Genomic DNA, 18,946 nt, shown 5'->3' with positions numbered 1-18,946 from the left:
GCAACAACGTTTATATTCGGATCGGCGACCGCCTGGGAACTCTGGCTGTCTTCATTTCTTGCTTTCTTGTCGCTACCCCTGCCAGCCGTTTTTTCATGCTACCTTTCTCATGTGACAAAGATGCTTCCATACTGATTTTAAACTATCGTAAGATACGATATTAAGGAACTCAGTTTGAAAAGAGTGCGCCAAGGAAGACTTGCAAAGAGTCTCTGGAAATAACAAAACAGTATGAAGTGACAGAAATGTTGTGAAATACGTCAGGGCATATTGTTTTGTAGCAGTGCACAACGGCAAATTTGTAAACAAAAATTTACCTTTCGTCGCTACAAGAGATGGATACTTTGTCGAAAAGCCTGTGTCTTGTGTGCATGTTTTCGCACCTTTCCACGGCACGGCGCGGCACAGAGCTGCTCTGGTAGCTCCGAACGGCCGCACACGTCGCCTCGGACACGCCGGTTCGGCCCGCGCCCATCTCGCAGATGTTCCTCGTGCTTGTGCTGTCATATGGACCGCGACCCGAGCGGCAGCGAGCGGCAGTCGAGCAAAGTCGGGACAAGTCGGGACGGAAGGTGACAGCCGATTATGCACCGTGCGAATTACGCAAATATCTAGAAGCGCGACGCGTGTCAGGCAGGTGAGAACGCTTCTCTCGGTCCAGCAGGACACTGCCACACCCCGCGCAGTCCACCCGCCGCCCGGCCGCGCGCAATCCCTGCGACGGACAACAATAACAAGGTGCGTCTCCCGCGAGTGTCGGAGGCCGCACGAACCAAACGAATGACAGGCGGTGCAACGAGCAGCTGTGTTGTGCGTCTGACCCACGTGGCGGCGCGCCGCACTGCGCGTCGCCTTCGAGGTGGAAGGACGTGCTTTGCGTCAAATGTGCCACCGAAAATGGCGATTGCGTGTATTGGGAGGAGAGGCGAAGCCTTCTTGTGCCGTGCGGCTACAGTATAAGGACGCCAACGGCCATACCATGTTGAATACACCGGTTCTCGTCCGATCACCGAAGTTAAGCAACATCGGGCCCGGTTAGTACTTGGATGGGTGACCGCCTGGGAACACCGGGTGCTGTTGGCTCCCTCTCTTCTTTTAAATTTTATGTCACTACACCTGCCAGCCCTCTTTTCATACAAACTCTCAGGTGCGACGAAGATGCTTCCACAAGCATTTTAAACTACTGTATTAAACGTAAGATGCGAAATTACAGTAATGAACTCAGTTTGTACAAGAATGCGCGGAGGAAGAGTGCTAGGAACTCGTTGAAAATAACGAAACACTGCGAATCGACAGATGTGCTCTTGAAATGCGTCAGAGCCTACTGTTTTGTAGGAGCGCTAAATTCCAAAAACTAACTACATTAAAAAAAACCTGTTCCCGTCCGACCACCGAAGATAAGCAACAACGTTTATATTCGGATCGGCGACCGCCTGGGAACTCTGGCTGTCTTCATTTCTTGCTTTCTTGTCGCTACCCCTGCCAGCCGTTTTTTCATGCTACCTTTCTCATGTGACAAAGATGCTTCCATACTGATTTTAAACTATCGTAAGATACGATATTAAGGAACTCAGTTTGAAAAGAGTGCGCCAAGGAAGACTTGCAAAGAGTCTCTGGAAATAACAAAACAGTATGAAGTGACAGAAATGTTGTGAAATACGTCAGGGCATATTGTTTTGTAGCAGTGCACAACGGCAAATTTGTAAACAAAAATTTACCTTTCGTCGCTACAAGAGATGGATACTTTGTCGAAAAGCCTGTGTCTTGTGTGCATGTTTTCGCACCTTTCCACGGCACGGCGCGGCACAGAGCTGCTCTGGTAGCTCCGAACGGCCGCACACGTCGCCTCGGACACGCCGGTTCGGCCCGCGCCCATCTCGCAGATGTTCCTCGTGCTTGTGCTGTCATATGGACCGCGACCCGAGCGGCAGCGAGCGGCAGTCGAGCAAAGTCGGGACAAGTCGGGACGGAAGGTGACAGCCGATTATGCACCGTGCGAATTACGCAAATATCTAGAAGCGCGACGCGTGTCAGGCAGGTGAGAACGCTTCTCTCGGTCCAGCAGGACACTGCCACACCCCGCGCAGTCCACCCGCCGCCCGGCCGCGCGCAATCCCTGCGACGGACAACAATAACAAGGTGCGTCTCCCGCGAGTGTCGGAGGCCGCACGAACCAAACGAATGACAGGCGGTGCAACGAGCAGCTGTGTTGTGCGTCTGACCCACGTGGCGGCGCGCCGCACTGCGCGTCGCCTTCGAGGTGGAAGGACGTGCTTTGCGTCAAATGTGCCACCGAAAATGGCGATTGCGTGTATTGGGAGGAGAGGCGAAGCCTTCTTGTGCCGTGCGGCTACAGTATAAGGACGCCAACGGCCATACCATGTTGAATACACCGGTTCTCGTCCGATCACCGAAGTTAAGCAACATCGGGCCCGGTTAGTACTTGGATGGGTGACCGCCTGGGAACACCGGGTGCTGTTGGCTCCCTCTCTTCTTTTAAATTTTATGTCACTACACCTGCCAGCCCTCTTTTCATACAAACTCTCAGGTGCGACGAAGATGCTTCCACAAGCATTTTAAACTACTGTATTAAACGTAAGATGCGAAATTACAGTAATGAACTCAGTTTGTACAAGAATGCGCGGAGGAAGAGTGCTAGGAACTCGTTGAAAATAACGAAACACTGCGAATCGACAGATGTGCTCTTGAAATGCGTCAGAGCCTACTGTTTTGTAGGAGCGCTAAATTCCAAAAACTAACTACATTAAAAAAAACCTGTTCCCGTCCGACCACCGAAGATAAGCAACAACGTTTATATTCGGATCGGCGACCGCCTGGGAACTCTGGCTGTCTTCATTTCTTGCTTTCTTGTCGCTACCCCTGCCAGCCGTTTTTTCATGCTACCTTTCTCATGTGACAAAGATGCTTCCATACTGATTTTAAACTATCGTAAGATACGATATTAAGGAACTCAGTTTGAAAAGAGTGCGCCAAGGAAGACTTGCAAAGAGTCTCTGGAAATAACAAAACAGTATGAAGTGACAGAAATGTTGTGAAATACGTCAGGGCATATTGTTTTGTAGCAGTGCACAACGGCAAATTTGTAAACAAAAATTTACCTTTCGTCGCTACAAGAGATGGATACTTTGTCGAAAAGCCTGTGTCTTGTGTGCATGTTTTCGCACCTTTCCACGGCACGGCGCGGCACAGAGCTGCTCTGGTAGCTCCGAACGGCCGCACACGTCGCCTCGGACACGCCGGTTCGGCCCGCGCCCATCTCGCAGATGTTCCTCGTGCTTGTGCTGTCATATGGACCGCGACCCGAGCGGCAGCGAGCGGCAGTCGAGCAAAGTCGGGACAAGTCGGGACGGAAGGTGACAGCCGATTATGCACCGTGCGAATTACGCAAATATCTAGAAGCGCGACGCGTGTCAGGCAGGTGAGAACGCTTCTCTCGGTCCAGCAGGACACTGCCACACCCCGCGCAGTCCACCCGCCGCCCGGCCGCGCGCAATCCCTGCGACGGACAACAATAACAAGGTGCGTCTCCCGCGAGTGTCGGAGGCCGCACGAACCAAACGAATGACAGGCGGTGCAACGAGCAGCTGTGTTGTGCGTCTGACCCACGTGGCGGCGCGCCGCACTGCGCGTCGCCTTCGAGGTGGAAGGACGTGCTTTGCGTCAAATGTGCCACCGAAAATGGCGATTGCGTGTATTGGGAGGAGAGGCGAAGCCTTCTTGTGCCGTGCGGCTACAGTATAAGGACGCCAACGGCCATACCATGTTGAATACACCGGTTCTCGTCCGATCACCGAAGTTAAGCAACATCGGGCCCGGTTAGTACTTGGATGGGTGACCGCCTGGGAACACCGGGTGCTGTTGGCTCCCTCTCTTCTTTTAAATTTTATGTCACTACACCTGCCAGCCCTCTTTTCATACAAACTCTCAGGTGCGACGAAGATGCTTCCACAAGCATTTTAAACTACTGTATTAAACGTAAGATGCGAAATTACAGTAATGAACTCAGTTTGTACAAGAATGCGCGGAGGAAGAGTGCTAGGAACTCGTTGAAAATAACGAAACACTGCGAATCGACAGATGTGCTCTTGAAATGCGTCAGAGCCTACTGTTTTGTAGGAGCGCTAAATTCCAAAAACTAACTACATTAAAAAAAACCTGTTCCCGTCCGACCACCGAAGATAAGCAACAACGTTTATATTCGGATCGGCGACCGCCTGGGAACTCTGGCTGTCTTCATTTCTTGCTTTCTTGTCGCTACCCCTGCCAGCCGTTTTTTCATGCTACCTTTCTCATGTGACAAAGATGCTTCCATACTGATTTTAAACTATCGTAAGATACGATATTAAGGAACTCAGTTTGAAAAGAGTGCGCCAAGGAAGACTTGCAAAGAGTCTCTGGAAATAACAAAACAGTATGAAGTGACAGAAATGTTGTGAAATACGTCAGGGCATATTGTTTTGTAGCAGTGCACAACGGCAAATTTGTAAACAAAAATTTACCTTTCGTCGCTACAAGAGATGGATACTTTGTCGAAAAGCCTGTGTCTTGTGTGCATGTTTTCGCACCTTTCCACGGCACGGCGCGGCACAGAGCTGCTCTGGTAGCTCCGAACGGCCGCACACGTCGCCTCGGACACGCCGGTTCGGCCCGCGCCCATCTCGCAGATGTTCCTCGTGCTTGTGCTGTCATATGGACCGCGACCCGAGCGGCAGCGAGCGGCAGTCGAGCAAAGTCGGGACAAGTCGGGACGGAAGGTGACAGCCGATTATGCACCGTGCGAATTACGCAAATATCTAGAAGCGCGACGCGTGTCAGGCAGGTGAGAACGCTTCTCTCGGTCCAGCAGGACACTGCCACACCCCGCGCAGTCCACCCGCCGCCCGGCCGCGCGCAATCCCTGCGACGGACAACAATAACAAGGTGCGTCTCCCGCGAGTGTCGGAGGCCGCACGAACCAAACGAATGACAGGCGGTGCAACGAGCAGCTGTGTTGTGCGTCTGACCCACGTGGCGGCGCGCCGCACTGCGCGTCGCCTTCGAGGTGGAAGGACGTGCTTTGCGTCAAATGTGCCACCGAAAATGGCGATTGCGTGTATTGGGAGGAGAGGCGAAGCCTTCTTGTGCCGTGCGGCTACAGTATAAGGACGCCAACGGCCATACCATGTTGAATACACCGGTTCTCGTCCGATCACCGAAGTTAAGCAACATCGGGCCCAGTTAGTACTTGGATGGGTGACCGCCTGGGAACACCGGGTGCTGTTGGCTCCCTCTCTTCTTTTAAATTTTATGTCACTACACCTGCCAGCCCTCTTTTCATACAAACTCTCAGGTGCGACGAAGATGCTTCCACAAGCATTTTAAACTACTGTATTAAACGTAAGATGCGAAATTACAGTAATGAACTCAGTTTGTACAAGAATGCGCGGAGGAAGAGTGCTAGGAACTCGTTGAAAATAACGAAACACTGCGAATCGACAGATGTGCTCTTGAAATGCGTCAGAGCCTACTGTTTTGTAGGAGCGCTAAATTCCAAAAACTAACTACATTAAAAAAAACCTGTTCCCGTCCGACCACCGAAGATAAGCAACAACGTTTATATTCGGATCGGCGACCGCCTGGGAACTCTGGCTGTCTTCATTTCTTGCTTTCTTGTCGCTACCCCTGCCAGCCGTTTTTTCATGCTACCTTTCTCATGTGACAAAGATGCTTCGATACTGATTTTAAACTATCGTAAGATACGATATTAAGGAACTCAGTTTGAAAAGAGTGCGCCAAGGAAGACTTGCAAAGAGTCTCTGGAAATAACAAAACAGTATGAAGTGACAGAAATGTTGTGAAATACGTCAGGGCATATTGTTTTGTAGCAGTGCACAACGGCAAATTTGTAAACAAAAATTTACCTTTCGTCGCTACAAGAGATGGATACTTTGTCGAAAAGCCTGTGTCTTGTGTGCATGTTTTCGCACCTTTCCACGGCACGGCGCGGCACAGAGCTGCTCTGGTAGCTCCGAACGGCCGCACACGTCGCCTCGGACACGCCGGTTCGGCCCGCGCCCATCTCGCAGATGTTCCTCGTGCTTGTGCTGTCATATGGACCGCGACCCGAGCGGCAGCGAGCGGCAGTCGAGCAAAGTCGGGACAAGTCGGGACGGAAGGTGACAGCCGATTATGCACCGTGCGAATTACGCAAATATCTAGAAGCGCGACGCGTGTCAGGCAGGTGAGAACGCTTCTCTCGGTCCAGCAGGACACTGCCACACCCCGCGCAGTCCACCCGCCGCCCGGCCGCGCGCAATCCCTGCGACGGACAACAATAACAAGGTGCGTCTCCCGCGAGTGTCGGAGGCCGCACGAACCAAACGAATGACAGGCGGTGCAACGAGCAGCTGTGTTGTGCGTCTGACCCACGTGGCGGCGCGCCGCACTGCGCGTCGCCTTCGAGGTGGAAGGACGTGCTTTGCGTCAAATGTGCCACCGAAAATGGCGATTGCGTGTATTGGGAGGAGAGGCGAAGCCTTCTTGTGCCGTGCGGCTACAGTATAAGGACGCCAACGGCCATACCATGTTGAATACACCGGTTCTCGTCCGATCACCGAAGTTAAGCAACATCGGGCCCAGTTAGTACTTGGATGGGTGACCGCCTGGGAACACCGGGTGCTGTTGGCTCCCTCTCTTCTTTTAAATTTTATGTCACTACACCTGCCAGCCCTCTTTTCATACAAACTCTCAGGTGCGACGAAGATGCTTCCACAAGCATTTTAAACTACTGTATTAAACGTAAGATGCGAAATTACAGTAATGAACTCAGTTTGTACAAGAATGCGCGGAGGAAGAGTGCTAGGAACTCGTTGAAAATAACGAAACACTGCGAATCGACAGATGTGCTCTTGAAATGCGTCAGAGCCTACTGTTTTGTAGGAGCGCTAAATTCCAAAAACTAACTACATTAAAAAAAACCTGTTCCCGTCCGACCACCGAAGATAAGCAACAACGTTTATATTCGGATCGGCGACCGCCTGGGAACTCTGGCTGTCTTCATTTCTTGCTTTCTTGTCGCTACCCCTGCCAGCCGTTTTTTCATGCTACCTTTCTCATGTGACAAAGATGCTTCCATACTGATTTTAAACTATCGTAAGATACGATATTAAGGAACTCAGTTTGAAAAGAGTGCGCCAAGGAAGACTTGCAAAGAGTCTCTGGAAATAACAAAACAGTATGAAGTGACAGAAATGTTGTGAAATACGTCAGGGCATATTGTTTTGTAGCAGTGCACAACGGCAAATTTGTAAACAAAAATTTACCTTTCGTCGCTACAAGAGATGGATACTTTGTCGAAAAGCCTGTGTCTTGTGTGCATGTTTTCGCACCTTTCCACGGCACGGCGCGGCACAGAGCTGCTCTGGTAGCTCCGAACGGCCGCACACGTCGCCTCGGACACGCCGGTTCGGCCCGCGCCCATCTCGCAGATGTTCCTCGTGCTTGTGCTGTCATATGGACCGCGACCCGAGCGGCAGCGAGCGGCAGTCGAGCAAAGTCGGGACAAGTCGGGACGGAAGGTGACAGCCGATTATGCACCGTGCGAATTACGCAAATATCTAGAAGCGCGACGCGTGTCAGGCAGGTGAGAACGCTTCTCTCGGTCCAGCAGGACACTGCCACACCCCGCGCAGTCCACCCGCCGCCCGGCCGCGCGCAATCCCTGCGACGGACAACAATAACAAGGTGCGTCTCCCGCGAGTGTCGGAGGCCGCACGAACCAAACGAATGACAGGCGGTGCAACGAGCAGCTGTGTTGTGCGTCTGACCCACGTGGCGGCGCGCCGCACTGCGCGTCGCCTTCGAGGTGGAAGGACGTGCTTTGCGTCAAATGTGCCACCGAAAATGGCGATTGCGTGTATTGGGAGGAGAGGCGAAGCCTTCTTGTGCCGTGCGGCTACAGTATAAGGACGCCAACGGCCATACCATGTTGAATACACCGGTTCTCGTCCGATCACCGAAGTTAAGCAACATCGGGCCCAGTTAGTACTTGGATGGGTGACCGCCTGGGAACACCGGGTGCTGTTGGCTCCCTCTCTTCTTTTAAATTTTATGTCACTACACCTGCCAGCCCTCTTTTCATACAAACTCTCAGGTGCGACGAAGATGCTTCCACAAGCATTTTAAACTACTGTATTAAACGTAAGATGCGAAATTACAGTAATGAACTCAGTTTGTACAAGAATGCGCGGAGGAAGAGTGCTAGGAACTCGTTGAAAATAACGAAACACTGCGAATCGACAGATGTGCTCTTGAAATGCGTCAGAGCCTACTGTTTTGTAGGAGCGCTAAATTCCAAAAACTAACTACATTAAAAAAAACCTGTTCCCGTCCGACCACCGAAGATAAGCAACAACGTTTATATTCGGATCGGCGACCGCCTGGGAACTCTGGCTGTCTTCATTTCTTGCTTTCTTGTCGCTACCCCTGCCAGCCGTTTTTTCATGCTACCTTTCTCATGTGACAAAGATGCTTCCATACTGATTTTAAACTATCGTAAGATACGATATTAAGGAACTCAGTTTGAAAAGAGTGCGCCAAGGAAGACTTGCAAAGAGTCTCTGGAAATAACAAAACAGTATGAAGTGACAGAAATGTTGTGAAATACGTCAGGGCATATTGTTTTGTAGCAGTGCACAACGGCAAATTTGTAAACAAAAATTTACCTTTCGTCGCTACAAGAGATGGATACTTTGTCGAAAAGCCTGTGTCTTGTGTGCACGTTTTCGCACCTTTCCACGCCACGGCGCGGCACAGAGCTGCTCTGGTAGCTCCGAACGGCCGCACACGTCGCCTCGGACACGCCGGTTCGGCCCGCGCCCATCTCGCAGATGTTCCTCGTGCTTGTGCTGTCATATGGACCGCGACCCGAGCGGCAGCGAGCGGCAGTCGAGCAAAGTCGGGACAAGTCGGGACGGAAGGTGACAGCCGATTATGCACCGTGCGAATTACGCAAATATCTAGAAGCGCGACGCGTGTCAGGCAGGTGAGAACGCTTCTCTCGGTCCAGCAGGACACTGCCACACCCCGCGCAGTCCACCCGCCGCCCGGCCGCGCGCAATCCCTGCGACGGACAACAATAACAAGGTGCGTCTCCCGCGAGTGTCGGAGGCCGCACGAACCAAACGAATGACAGGCGGTGCAACGAGCAGCTGTGTTGTGCGTCTGACCCACGTGGCGGCGCGCCGCACTGCGCGTCGCCTTCGAGGTGGAAGGACGTGCTTTGCGTCAAATGTGCCACCGAAAATGGCGATTGCGTGTATTGGGAGGAGAGGCGAAGCCTTCTTGTGCCGTGCGGCTACAGTGTAAGGACGCCAACGGCCATACCATGTTGAATACACCGGTTCTCGTCCGATCACCGAAGTTAAGCAACATCGGGCCTGGTTAGTACTTGGATGGGTGACCGCCTGGGAACACCTCGGTGCCGAGCGAGCAGTACTTCCTTGTGCGACTTGGCCGGCGGCGCCTCGCGTGTCGTCTGCTTCCTTTGCCACGTGGTTAAACTTCTACTGACTGTAAGTAATGGATTTGGTTTATGATGACAGTGAAGAGAGACAGAACAATGTTCAGTGCGAGTTTGATCGTTCCGTAGAAAAACCCTCGGCTTTTGAAATTCATCGTTGGTTAATTGAGGATTTGTTGTTGTCTACTACTGACGTACTCGGTATTCAGTTCGATACGTTCTTAAATTCTGTGTTTTTGAAACTCAAATCTTCCGATCTGTGTGATGCTGTTGTTTCTGTTAATGACGGTATTCGCAAATTTCGCCACCTTAACGGAAATATTAGTAATGTAACTGTGTCTCACGCTGGTTTTGGTGTTCGACAAATACGGATCTTTAACCTTCCGTTTGAAATTCGCAACGACACTATTTCTCGTCACTTGCGGCCATATGGCACTGTGTTATCTGTTGTGAAGGAGAAATGGTCGTCTGCATACATTTTTCAAGTCGAGAACGGTGTGCGGAGCGTGAAAATGGTTGTCAGGCAACACATTCCGTCCTTTATTTTGGTTAACGGCCACCGTGCGTTTGTGACTTATAGTGGACAGCCTCAAACTTGTTCATTTTGCAATGGTGTCGGTCATTACCGGCAAGACTGCCCGAAACGCAAACGGCCCGCTCAGTTACCGATTGACGACAGTTTGCGCGGGGCCAGCTTTGCCTCTGTCGCCGCCACGGTCTTAGGTACAGCCCCCCCCCGCACCTTCGCGCCGCGTGGCCGATGCTAACCTCGCTGCCTCCGCGGTTGCCATGGATGTGTCCCCTCCCAGCAGTGACCTTGTTTCTGAGTCTGATGATTCTGCACAGGCTACGGCTACTGTGCAGGCTGTCGAAATTCTGTCTCTGCCCGATGTTTCACTTGCAACTGTGTCCGAACCCGCGCCTACGTCGGCGACTGATTTAGTGTCGACAGCTGTTTCGCAGACTGTGTCGGTACCGGAATTCTCTGGTACGGTGACTGACTTCGTTGACGTGGCCGCCAGTGCTCCCGTTCCCACTGCTGCCGTGGACTCGCAGGATTTTTTTGCGACTCCGAAACCGCGGCGTGATGAATTTCCGTCTCGAAGTTCTAGCAGGCAACGTGCACGCAGTGTCGGTCGGTCGCCTTCCTCAGGCAGGGGGTTTACACGACCGGACCGCAGCCCGTCTCCGGCTGACCGTACCCCCGCCGCTTCCCGGCAGTCGCGGGTTGGTCGGCAGGACTCACAACAGCGTGTCGCGCGTCGGGACCTAGACCCCGAGCGGCGGCAGTCTCAGGCTTCCGGCTCCGGCCGTCAGACACAGCAATCACAACATCAACAACAACAACGGCGTGCCGCTTCTCGCCAGCGTCTGCCTGACGATCCTAACGTTGCCGATCAGAAGCGTGATGTCGCTGTTCGACATTTACGAACCGTTTTAAGTCAGCAGCCCGTTGGTTCCGATTCAGTTGTGACGGCCGACACGGCTTTGGCTGTGGCGACGCCGCAATTGCCGACGAAACGGAAGGCCGAAGACACCCACCAGCGTCGTGTCTGTCCTTCTGCCCCCGAGCGAGTGCCGACTTCTTCAGACGTGGAGATGCCCGCCGTTGATCCTTTATCGGTAGCTTCCGGTGGCGCAGATTCTGGGACCGCGTCCACCCCCACTCCCGTCCACCCCACTGCGTGGGCGGAGGACGTGGAAGGTGGTGAGACGACTTACTGATTCCTTTGTTGTCCCCTAATCTGGTTGACGGGAATTAAAACCCGTCTTTTTAGCATACCTTTTATCCTTCTGGTGGCTGGAATTCCGTCCATGTCTGCTGTCTGTTTTTAAATGAGGAGTTTTTTGTGCTTGTGTCTTTTAATTGTGTATGGAGCCTGAGCGTTGCTCGTGGAATATTTTAACTATCAATGTTAACAAGCTGAGTAATCCACACAAGTTGTCGGCCTTACTCGCTTTTTTACATGATTCCCATTGTCATGTGGCATTCTTACAGGAAGTTACGCGTCAGGCTCTGTTGTTTTTACTTGACACTTCTGATTTTACTGTCGTTGATAATGTAATGTCGGACGAACAGACTGGTACTGCCATCTTAATTCGTCCGGAATTTGATGTTGGCAATCTTGAAATATTGCCAAATGGCCGCGCTATTGCATGTACCATTAACGGTGTTGCTTTTGTTAATGTGTACGCTCATGCCGGTGACAAACCAGCGCGCAATAAGTTTTATGGTCAGGATCTTTGTCAACTTCTCCATCACAATCGTACCGACTTAGTGATTGGTGGTGACTTTAATGCAGTAATTGATGGTCGAGATCAGGCGCCGCGTCCTAACTGGTGCCAGGAATTGCGTACGTTGGTTGACAGCTTTCGGCTCCGGGACACGTGGCGTGTCCTTAATCCGGACAAGACGCATTTCACGCACTTTTACGCCACCGGTCACAGTAGACTCGACAGGATCTATGTGTCTTCGCCGCTCGCCGCCCACGTCCGGAAGGCGGACGTGTTGCCGGTCATTTTTTCAGACCATTGCGGCTACTTGTGTCAGCTCCTCCTACCGCGTGCGCGCCCTACTCGGCGCAACAATACTTGGAAATTTAACTGTAGTCTTTTGGACGATGCCAGTCTCACGTCTCAGTTTACTGCGTTGTGGCGCAAGCTCTTGCGTGATAAAGGCGATGACGGCAATACTCTCGTTTGGTGGGTGGGGGTAGCCAAGCCGGCTATTAGGCGTTTTTTAATCGATTTTAGTCTCGATGCGGCGCATTGGCGTCGGTCGACGACACGTTTTTACCAGGACTGTTTAAAGGATCTCGCTCAGCGGGTCACGGCGTCTCCTGACTTGCTTCCTGTTTTTAATCAATTTAAGGCCAAGCTCCTCGATGATCTTCGTCGGAAGGGTGCTGGGGCTATCGCGCGGAGCCAACCGGTGGGTGACGTAGAAGGGGAACCGCTCTCTCTTTACCACCTACACAGGGAGCGCCGGCGGCGCGAGCGGTTGGCTATCCGTAAATGGATCCAGCAGGACGGCACGTCCACCTCAGATGGTGCGGCCATTGAGCGGGAAGTTCACGCGCATTTTGCGACGCTCTTTAGACAAGTGGACGTAGACGCCGCGGCGCTGCGCGATTTTTTGCAGTGTGTGCCACGTGTGTTAACCAGACAGGATAGGGCTGTTTTAAATGAACCTTTTACGTTTGATGACTTAGATGCAGCTGTGAAACGGAGTCCTAGGGGCAGGTCCCCTGGACTGGACGGGATTCCCGCAGAATTTTATTTAAAATTTTTCCGTTTTTTAAGTCGTGTTTTAATTGACATCATGAATGAGATCCATAACGGCGTTGATATTCCGGCGGAATTTTCCGAAGGGCGCATTGCACTCATTCCGAAATCGACCACAACACCACATCTCGACAGTGTGCGTCCGATAACCTTACTGAACGCCGACTATAAAATTATAGCACGGTGCATCACTCACAGACTGACGAACGTTATGCCGAGGGTGGTGAGTGAACATCAGACGTGTGCTGTCAGGGACCGTAACATTTTCGATGCTGTCCTGGCGTACCGGGACTGCATCGGCTATGTTAAGAGTCACAGGCTCCGGACGGCTGGGATAATGCTGGTCGATTTCAAAAACGCCTTCGATCGGATTAGTCACACCTATCTGCGGCAGGTGTTGGTCGGTTTTGGATTTGGCACTAAAATGACGAAGATGGTGCACAATATTTTGCGGAATGCCACGTCGCGGGTCGTAATCAACGGAATTGCCAGTCGTGTGATTCCGATTAGCCGTTCAGTTCGTCAGGGTTGCCCCTTGTCAATGTCGCTCTTCGCTTTGGCGTTGGATCCGCTCCTCCGCTGTATCGCCCAGGATTGCCGAGGCATTCGCATTGGTGACGATCAGCTGATCTGCAGGGCGTATGCCGACGACCTCGGCGTGTTCCTTGATCAGCCAGAGGACATTGACAGGCTGCATGGTGTTTTGCAGCGATTCGAGAGGGCAACGGGGGCTGTCGTCAATCCTCGGAAAACTGTTTTGCTCCCTCTTACACCTCGACTGCGTACTGTCCACGGCGACTGGTTTTGTGTCAAGCAACGGCAGACGGTTCTCGGTGTCATTCTGACTGACAATACGCAGCGTATGGAAGCTCTTAATTGGCGGTCCACGCTGTACAAGGTTCGGGCTGTTGCAAAATTGTATGCCTCTCGGAATTTGGCGCTCCGTCAACGGGTGGCTCTTATCAACACGCAGATTTTGGCAAAAGCGTGGTATCTGGCACAAGTCCTACCTGTGCCGAAACAGCTGGAAAGGGCCATTCAACAGGCGGTCTATTGGTTGCTGTGGAAGGGTGACATTTTTAAGGTCTCCCTGGCAACCTGTACCTTGAGTCTGGCGGAGGGGGGGCTGGGTTTAGTTGATTTTCGCCACAAGTGCGCGGCGCTCTTCGTGAAGCGGACAACGGTGGTGATTGACAAGGGGCCGTGCAGTCCGACGGCTGCCTTGTTCAATGCATATCGCCCGCCATCTGTGATTGCTCCGGTCTCGGTCGGTCATATTCCGTACACCTTGAACTTCGTACGCCGGTATTATATTAATAACAGCTATCTAGTGCTTGGTGATGTCCGTGCGTGCAGTGTCGGTGACATTCTTCGCGCTCTTCGGGGCTCGCCAAGCAGGAATAAATGGGAGTATCGGCTACCTCAGCATGACTGGAAGGTGGTGTGGAGAAACCTCGCCGCCGCCGTCATTCCGGCCCACGTTCACGCGACGTGGTATAAAGTAGTGAACCGCACATTTCCAACTAACGCTAAGCTGCACTCTATCGATCTGATTTCTTCGGGTGTCTGTGATTCGTGTCCTGAGGAGGACACCATCGAACACCGATTCGAGTGTCGAAAATTCCGTGTTGTTTGGGATATTGCGTGTGACATGGTGCGCTTAATCAACAGGGTGGACAGGCGGCAGGTGACGGCTTTGGACGCCATCGTGCCTCAGTGCGCAGCTTATCCGGCCGCCAAACGAAATGCCACACTTTGGATTTTGGGACATACGATTTTTTGTATTTTCACCCTGAAATTGACTGATGCTGTCGATTTTCTGTCTTACCTGTGGGCGGAACATCGTCAGACACTTGGTCGACCGGCTTATTCCCTGACTTATGCCAATTTTTTGCATGTCGCTTTAGCCCATGCGTTCACCAAATTGTCACTTACCCTATGAGGCTGCATACCCGATCTTGACATTTCTACTTTTCCTATCTGGCAGTAATGATAATACTAATGTTGACGTGATATGACGAACCCTTGCATGTCATCGGACTTGGCTTCTTGGATAATGATTTATGGCACGGTAAAGCTGTGTTTATATGGACCGTACATTAGCGAAAACGTCATAATGACATACAGTTCTGTGAATGGAGTTTTGTCCGCCACAGTTCTTTTCTGTTTTCTTTCCTTTGTTTTTTTTCCTGCGTTGTTTTTGTTTTTATTTTTTCGCGACGCGTGAGGAGACAGTATCAGGGAGATAAATTTATCACAGTTGGTGTGTGCCTGAATGTTGGATTCCCTCCTGTTACTGTGCGTCGACGTTTTGTTTTTATTCTTTATGTCCCATCCATCGAACATTAGCGGAGACGTTTTTCTTGGGACTTTATTTTTGTCCGGTGGAATCTCTTTTTTTTTTGGCGGATGCAGAGTGACTGTTGCTTTGGAGGGTTGTCGTTGCTCTGGAACACTGTCACGGCAGGCTGCAGTGGCGTCCAGTGGCCAATTTTTTCTTTTATTTGGGATTACGTTTTGGAAGAAGGACTCCCATCCGTTTCTTTCGAAAAAAAAATAAAAAAAAAAAAAAAAAAAAAAAAAAGGTGCTGTTGGCTCCCTCTCTTCTTTTAAATTTTATGTCACTACACCTGCCAGCCCTCTTTTCATACAAACTCTCAGGTGCGACGAAGATGCTTCCACAAGCATTTTAAACTACTGTATTAAACGTAAGATGCGAAATTACAGTAATGAACTCAGTTTGTACAAGAATGCGCGGAGGAAGAGTGCTAGGAACTCGTTGAAAATAACGAAACACTGCGAATCGACAGATGTGCTCTTGAAATGCGTCAGAGCCTACTGTTTTGTAGGAGCGCTAAATTCCAAAAACTAACTACATTAAAAAAAACCTGTTCCCGTCCGACCACCGAAGATAAGCAACAACGTTTATATTCGGATCGGCGACCGCCTGGGAACTCTGGCTGTCTTCATTTCTTGCTTTCTTGTCGCTACCCCTGCCAGCCGTTTTTTCATGCTACCTTTCTCATGTGACAAAGATGCTTCCATACTGATTTTAAACTATCGTAAGATACGATATTAAGGAACTCAGTTTGAAAAGAGTGCGCCAAGGAAGACTTGCAAAGAGTCTCTGGAAATAACAAAACAGTATGAAGTGACAGAAATGTTGTGAAATACGTCAGGGCATATTGTTTTGTAGCAGTGCACAACGGCAAATTTGTAAACAAAAATTTACCTTTCGTCGCTACAAGAGATGGATACTTTGTCGAAAAGCCTGTGTCTTGTGTGCATGTTTTCGCACCTTTCCACGGCACGGCGCGGCACAGAGCTGCTCTGGTAGCTCCGAACGGCCGCACACGTCGCCTCGGACACGCCGGTTCGGCCCGCGCCCATCTCGCAGATGTTCCTCGTGCTTGTGCTGTCATATGGACCGCGACCCGAGCGGCAGCGAGCGGCAGTCGAGCAAAGTCGGGACAAGTCGGGACGGAAGGTGACAGCCGATTATGCACCGTGCGAATTACGCAAATATCTAGAAGCGCGACGCGTGTCAGGCAGGTGAGAACGCTTCTCTCGGTCCAGCAGGACACTGCCACACCCCGCGCAGTCCACCCGCCGCCCGGCCGCGCGCAATCCCTGCGACGGACAACAATAACAAGGTGCGTCTCCCGCGAGTGTCGGAGGCCGCACGAACCAAACGAATGACAGGCGGTGCAACGAGCAGCTGTGTTGTGCGTCTGACCCACGTGGCGGCGCGCCGCACTGCGCGTCGCCTTCGAGGTGGAAGGACGTGCTTTGCGTCAAATGTGCCACCGAAAATGGCGATTGCGTGTATTGGGAGGAGAGGCGAAGCCTTCTTGTGCCGTGCGGCTACAGTATAAGGACGCCAACGGCCATACCATGTTGAATACACCGGTTCTCGTCCGATCACCGAAGTTAAGCAACATCGGGCCCGGTTAGTACTTGGCTGTCTGCCCGCCTGGCAACACCTCGGTGCCGAGCGAGCAGTACTTCCGCGTGCGACTTGGCCGGCGGCGCCTCGCGTGTCGTCTGCTCTTCTCTGCCTAGCGGCTGTATATTTCATCACAGACTGTAAGTTATGGCAACGATTTACGATGACAGTGAAGAACGCCAAAATAACATTCAATGTGAGTTCGATCGTTCTGTAGACAAGCCCTCGGCCTTTGAAATCCACCGTTGGATTCTAGAAGATCTGTTGTTAACGCACGATGACGTTCTCGGTATCCAATTCGATACTTTTCTTAACTCTGTGTTCTTGAAGTTGAAAAATTCCGAAATGTGTGATCATGTTGTGTCTGTCAATGACGGTGTCCGAAAATTTCGTCACCTTGACGGTCGCGTAAGCAATGTAAATGTGTCGCATGCTGGCTTTGGCATTAGGCAAATTCGTGTGTTTAACCTACCATTTGAAATTCGAAATGACACAATTGCTCGTTATTTGCGGCCGTATGGCACTGTTTTGTCTGTAGTGAAGGAAAAGTGGTCCTCCGCGTACTTGTTTCAAGTTGAAAACGGAGTGAGAAGTGTGAAAATGGTTGTTAGACAGCACATTCCTTCGTTTGTTTTGGTTAACGGCCACCGCGCGTTCGTTACTTATAGTGGACAGCCACAAACATGTTCTTTTTGTGGTGGCGTTGGCCATTATAGACAGGATTGTCCTAAACGGAAACGGCCTGCCCAGCTGCCCACTGTAGGTAATTTAAATGATGCCAGCTTTGCTTCTGTGGCCGCCACGGGTTTGGGTACCGCCCCCCCCGCGCCCGCGCGCCGTGTAGCTGACGCTAACTTTGCTGCCACCCCGATGGCTATGGATGTGTCCACTACCGATAGTGACTCTGCTTCTGTGTCTGCTGTGTTAGATTCAATGTCTCCGGCTCCGGCTGACGGGACAACTATCGAAAATCTGGTAGTAACGAATGTTTCACAAGTGACAGTGTCCGAACCCGTGCAGCAGTCGGCGCGTGATTTAGTGTCGGAACCTGTTTCGCTGTCAGTGACAGTACCGGAACAGTCCGGTTCTTTGATTGCCCCTGTTACTGTGCCTGCCGGTTCTCCTAATTCCGCTGCTGCTGTGGAATCACAGGCATTTTTTGTAGCACCGAAACCGAGACGGGACGAACATTCGTCTCGTAGTTCAAGTCGGCAACGTGCGCGTAGTGTTGGTCGGTCGCCTCCCTCTGATAGGGGTCTTCCGCGACCCGATCGCAGTCCGTCTCCGGTTGGGCGTTCCCCCGACGCCTCCCGACCGACACGACCCGGTCGGCAGGCTTCCCAACAGCGTGCTTCCCGACGGGACCTTGCCGACGAGCGGCGTTCGTCTCAGGCTCCTGGCTCTGGGCGTCAGCCCGTGGACCAACAACAACAACGGCGCGCCTCTCCTCGCCGTCAGCTGCCTGCCGAAATCAATGTTGCTGATCAAAAACGTGACGTCGCTGTTCGGCACTTAAGGACTGTCTTAAGCCAGCCGGGCGCAGGCGACGACTCCGGGCAACCGACCGACACTGTTTCGGCTGTGTTGACACCGCAATTGCCGACCAAACGTAAGGCGGAAGACACACACCAGCGTCGCGTTTGTCCTTCTGCTACTGAACGTGTGCCGGCTTCTTCTCCTGATGTCGAGATGTCTGTCGTTGGTCCCATGTCGGTGGACTCTAGTGGAACGGATTCTGGGACCGCGCCACCCCCACACCCCCCTCCCGCCGCCCCCCAGGACTGGGCGGCGGACGTGGAGGCCAGTGACGCGACTTAGTGTGTGCAAGTGTTGTTTCCTCCTCTCGCGCACATTTGCATGATCTGTGTTTTTTTAGCTATTTTATTGCTGCTTCTGCGGTGCCCTCGTTTGGTTTTTTGTTGGTCGTTTTCGCGTGGTCAGCTCCGTTTGCCTTTATTCACCGACCGCCGCGAGATCCTCCGTCGTTATTCGGCGTCGATGTTCTATCTGTTTTAAATGACGGGTTATGGGAGCCGTGCTCTGTTTTCAATGGGGGACGGCCTATCATAGTCGTCTTTTTTTTAGTGCATTGCGCCGATTGGATGCTATGGATCCGGCTGACGGGATTTCAACCCGTCTCTCTGGTGTATTTTATCCTTTTGTGGTGGTTGTCTTTTGCCGATCATTGCTGTTTT

At 51.8% G+C, this 18,946-nt stretch overlaps 1 protein-coding gene, 6 non-coding genes and 2 pseudogenes across 7 annotated transcripts; all 9 read left to right on the top strand.

The window, feature by feature from the left end:
- Positions 1 to 964: 964 nt before the first annotated feature.
- Positions 965 to 1,083, top strand: LOC126311489 (5S ribosomal RNA). The gene has a single exon (XR_007554627.1). It is a non-coding gene; the product is annotated as a 5S ribosomal RNA (ribosomal RNA).
- A 1,282-nt stretch (positions 1,084 to 2,365) lies between these two features.
- On the top strand, positions 2,366 to 2,484 carry LOC126311488 (5S ribosomal RNA). Its single transcript, XR_007554626.1, has one exon. It is a non-coding gene; the product is annotated as a 5S ribosomal RNA (ribosomal RNA).
- A 1,282-nt stretch (positions 2,485 to 3,766) lies between these two features.
- On the top strand, positions 3,767 to 3,885 carry LOC126311486 (5S ribosomal RNA). The gene has a single exon (XR_007554624.1). It is a non-coding gene; the product is annotated as a 5S ribosomal RNA (ribosomal RNA).
- A 1,282-nt stretch (positions 3,886 to 5,167) lies between these two features.
- On the top strand, positions 5,168 to 5,286 carry LOC126311563 (5S ribosomal RNA). The gene has a single exon (XR_007554694.1). It is a non-coding gene; the product is annotated as a 5S ribosomal RNA (ribosomal RNA).
- Positions 5,287 to 6,568: 1,282 nt separating this feature from the next.
- On the top strand, positions 6,569 to 6,687 carry LOC126311562 (5S ribosomal RNA). Its single transcript, XR_007554693.1, has one exon. It is a non-coding gene; the product is annotated as a 5S ribosomal RNA (ribosomal RNA).
- Positions 6,688 to 7,969: 1,282 nt separating this feature from the next.
- Positions 7,970 to 8,088, top strand: LOC126311560 (5S ribosomal RNA). The gene has a single exon (XR_007554691.1). It is a non-coding gene; the product is annotated as a 5S ribosomal RNA (ribosomal RNA).
- Positions 8,089 to 9,370: 1,282 nt separating this feature from the next.
- LOC126311620 (5S ribosomal RNA) lies at positions 9,371 to 9,488 on the top strand (annotated as a pseudogene).
- An 821-nt stretch (positions 9,489 to 10,309) lies between these two features.
- On the top strand, positions 10,310 to 18,569 carry LOC126311406 (uncharacterized). Its single transcript, XM_049992229.1, has 3 exons — positions 10,310 to 11,228; positions 14,162 to 14,306; positions 17,468 to 18,569. The coding sequence occupies exons 1-3, from the start codon at positions 10,310 to 10,312 to the stop codon at positions 18,567 to 18,569; spliced, it is 2,166 nt and encodes a 721-aa protein (XP_049848186.1).
- Positions 16,685 to 16,802, top strand: LOC126311623 (5S ribosomal RNA; annotated as a pseudogene).
- Positions 18,570 to 18,946: the final 377 nt, after the last annotated feature.

The sequence above is a fragment of the Schistocerca gregaria genome, unplaced genomic scaffold (genome assembly GCF_023897955.1).
Source record: "Schistocerca gregaria isolate iqSchGreg1 unplaced genomic scaffold, iqSchGreg1.2 ptg000431l, whole genome shotgun sequence".
NCBI lineage: Eukaryota > Metazoa > Arthropoda > Insecta > Orthoptera > Acrididae > Schistocerca > Schistocerca gregaria.
The sequence above is the reverse complement of the archived record's forward strand: the minus strand, read 5'-3'. Positions and strand labels throughout refer to the sequence as shown.